Source organism: Triticum aestivum, chromosome 1A (genome assembly GCF_018294505.1).
Source record: "Triticum aestivum cultivar Chinese Spring chromosome 1A, IWGSC CS RefSeq v2.1, whole genome shotgun sequence".
Lineage (NCBI taxonomy): Eukaryota > Viridiplantae > Streptophyta > Magnoliopsida > Poales > Poaceae > Triticum > Triticum aestivum.
In genome coordinates, this window is record NC_057794.1 from 350,240,234 (window position 1) to 350,242,912 (window position 2,679).

Consider the following 2,679-nt stretch of genomic DNA (forward strand, 5'->3'; position numbering starts at 1 on the left):
GCCTAATACAGTCTATTCTCACTAGATCACTCTTACACGGTACCTGATTCTAAGTTTCTAACCAAACGCCTTGTTTGTTCATTCAAGGACAATTGGCATGATTCATCCCAGTATAGCGCAACCATTGTTAGGGCATCTCCAGCCGCGTCCCTAGGAAGGCCTCCCCAGGCGATTTTTTCGCGCTGGCGCCGAAAAAACGGCCCTGTCACGCCCCCAGGAGCCCGATTTTCGCCGGCTTGGGCCGAAAACAGCGCCGGCGGACTCAGGCCGAACCCGACGCGCTGGGGGCGCCCGGGGCAAGCTGTTTTGGCGCGAAAAAGCCGCGGGCCAGCCGCGTCAGCGACTCGGCGCCTCGTCTTCCCCCAACGGCCTCGGTTCCCGCAGGGAATCAATGGCAAGGTTGCCGCCGGTCAGCCTTGCCATTGATTCCTCACGGGCGGCGCGTCACGGGACGGCGCGCCGACGCCTCCCCTCCCTCGCACGCGTACACACGGGCGCGGCGCCGCTATAAAAGCCGGTGGCCTCCACTCGCCTGTGCCCACACCAGCCCCGCCCCTCGCCGCCGTCCAGCCCCTCCCTCTCCCTACCTCTCCCGAGCGCCGCTGCCCAGCCCCTCCCTCTACCTCTCCCGAGCCCGCCCAGCCCCGCCGTCGCCATGGCAGAACGCTTCCCCGGAGACGAGGCGGCGGCCAACGGCTTCGGCCGCCGTTCGCTCCGCGAACAGGAGTCTTGGCGAACAGGACTTCAGCCCCTTTCTTTTTTTAGATTAGGTTAATGTAATGAAAATGCGCGAATTTCGCTGAAATTTGCCATGTTTGGCCGAAATTTAACTAGTTTTTATCTTAACTTCACCGAACGGTCCTTCTTTTTTTAATACGCGCCTGGGGGCGGTCCTGGGGGCCGACGGTTGGGGACCGACTCGCCCCCAGGGCCATTTTTTGCGCCGGCTCACCCCCAGGCGGCGCTTTTTGACGCCCCCTGGGGGGCCAACGGCTGGAGATGCCCTTAGGACTTCTTTGCTTGTACCGTCAGTCAGTCAGCCATGAGATGTTTTTGTTCCGTTTGCAGATGATGACGACAAAACCCGATCAGTGAGGAAGCGTAAGTGGGAGTGGGACAATAACCTCAAAGTGGTGGAAGAAGAAGAAGAAGAAGAAGAAGAAGATGATGATGATGATGATGTTGAAGAAGAACCGTACTACTATGTCTACTCGGACTAATTATCTTGGGTGAAAACCTAGATTCTGACCATGTGCTTGGATCCGGTAACGGCGGCGCTTGAGTGTCGCTCCTTTTCTAAAGGCGCTTCTGTTGAACAATCTCGTCGTTCATGTGGTGTCATGACATGGTTGGTGCGGATATGGTCATTGTTGTAATTTGCCAATCGCATATCACCTTTTCCTCGCCTACACATATCTTTGGTCTTATATAACTTTGCTAATTGTCGGTGTGTTTTCGTATGTGTGAGTTGGTGTTGACTGTGTGCAACCTAGCTATGCAGAGGCCGAGTGTGTGCTTATCGTGTTGTGTGTCTTCTTGATGCTTCATTTTGAGCAAATAAAATCCACTTATGTCGAAAATACCTCAAAAATCAACACTTCGTCAAAACTATCATGATACAATGTGATAGAATGGTATCTCGCTAGCCTTTTTGAAGACCATGAATGCAGAGCACCTTCGAAGTTTAAGCAGCGACTACATTAAAATTCGGCGTAAAAAACATCCAGTCATGCTCCATCCAACATTAATTAGACCAAATACATGTTAAATTAAGAATGTCAATAGCACTCTTTATGTTGGTGCTTGAATGAGAAGGTGATGACTCAACAATAAAAGAAAGAAGGGCCCTTCATATAGGAAAGCATGGATTTGCTTATGTACGAGAGCTCATTGTTTAAAACAAAGAAGATTTTATTTTCGAAGGTGTACTTTTAGTCGACTGTTTGACAGCAGAGAATCTCGTCATCTTATATGATAAACAAGCGAGAGTGGTTTCCCTGATTAACACTTCCTCTCCACCATTGTCTTTCAAAAACCATGACTAACCTAATTCATGGGTGCCTGTCAATATTCCTCGGAGAGTAGTACTTTTATTTGTTTAACTAATTCAGGACTAGGCATCTCATTTACTAGCTTTTTTCAATATTAAAACAAAATAGATGACATACTTGTCAGAGAGGAACACACCATTTATCATAGAAGATGACGCTCTCTCCCGCCGCTCCATGAGTATTCGTTTGAAGATTTAGAGATGACACATGCAAAACAGGTATTTATAGCATAACTTTGTTTTAGCATTTGGATGCACAAACAGTATTTCTGCTTAGTACATGCAAAAGCTAACAATAGACTCGGAAGCGACTAACTAGAAAGACACAACAATCATAATCATGCATTTTGGATAACCAACATTGAATGGTAGCATGGTGGGGATATAAACATGCTGAACATAAATATCATACAAGCAAAATTGAATTTGAATCAATTACATGCGTGAACATGTATCAAGTCAACCAACTTAAATTCTTCAGAGGAGGATACCATCCTAATATACCGTGCATCATAATCAATTGAATACGTGTTGACATCAAGGATAACACAATATCCACTCCTAACTAATTAAGTATTGCATAAGAAAACATGAACTCTAATCATCACACGCATCACCTCGGCCCACCC

At 47.7% G+C, this 2,679-nt stretch overlaps 1 protein-coding gene across 1 annotated transcript in view; it reads left to right on the plus strand.

Annotated features, from left to right (window-relative positions):
• The window catches only part of LOC123127467 (ubiquitin carboxyl-terminal hydrolase 19), an 8,891-nt gene extending 7,409 nt beyond the window's left edge, over positions 1-1,482 (plus strand). The window contains exon 13 of the mRNA XM_044547217.1: positions 1,069-1,482. Within this exon, the coding sequence (XP_044403152.1) occupies positions 1,069-1,220 (152 nt within the window). The 3' untranslated portion in view covers positions 1,221-1,482. The remainder of the gene's footprint in view (positions 1-1,068) is intronic.
• Positions 1,483-2,679: the final 1,197 nt, after the last annotated feature.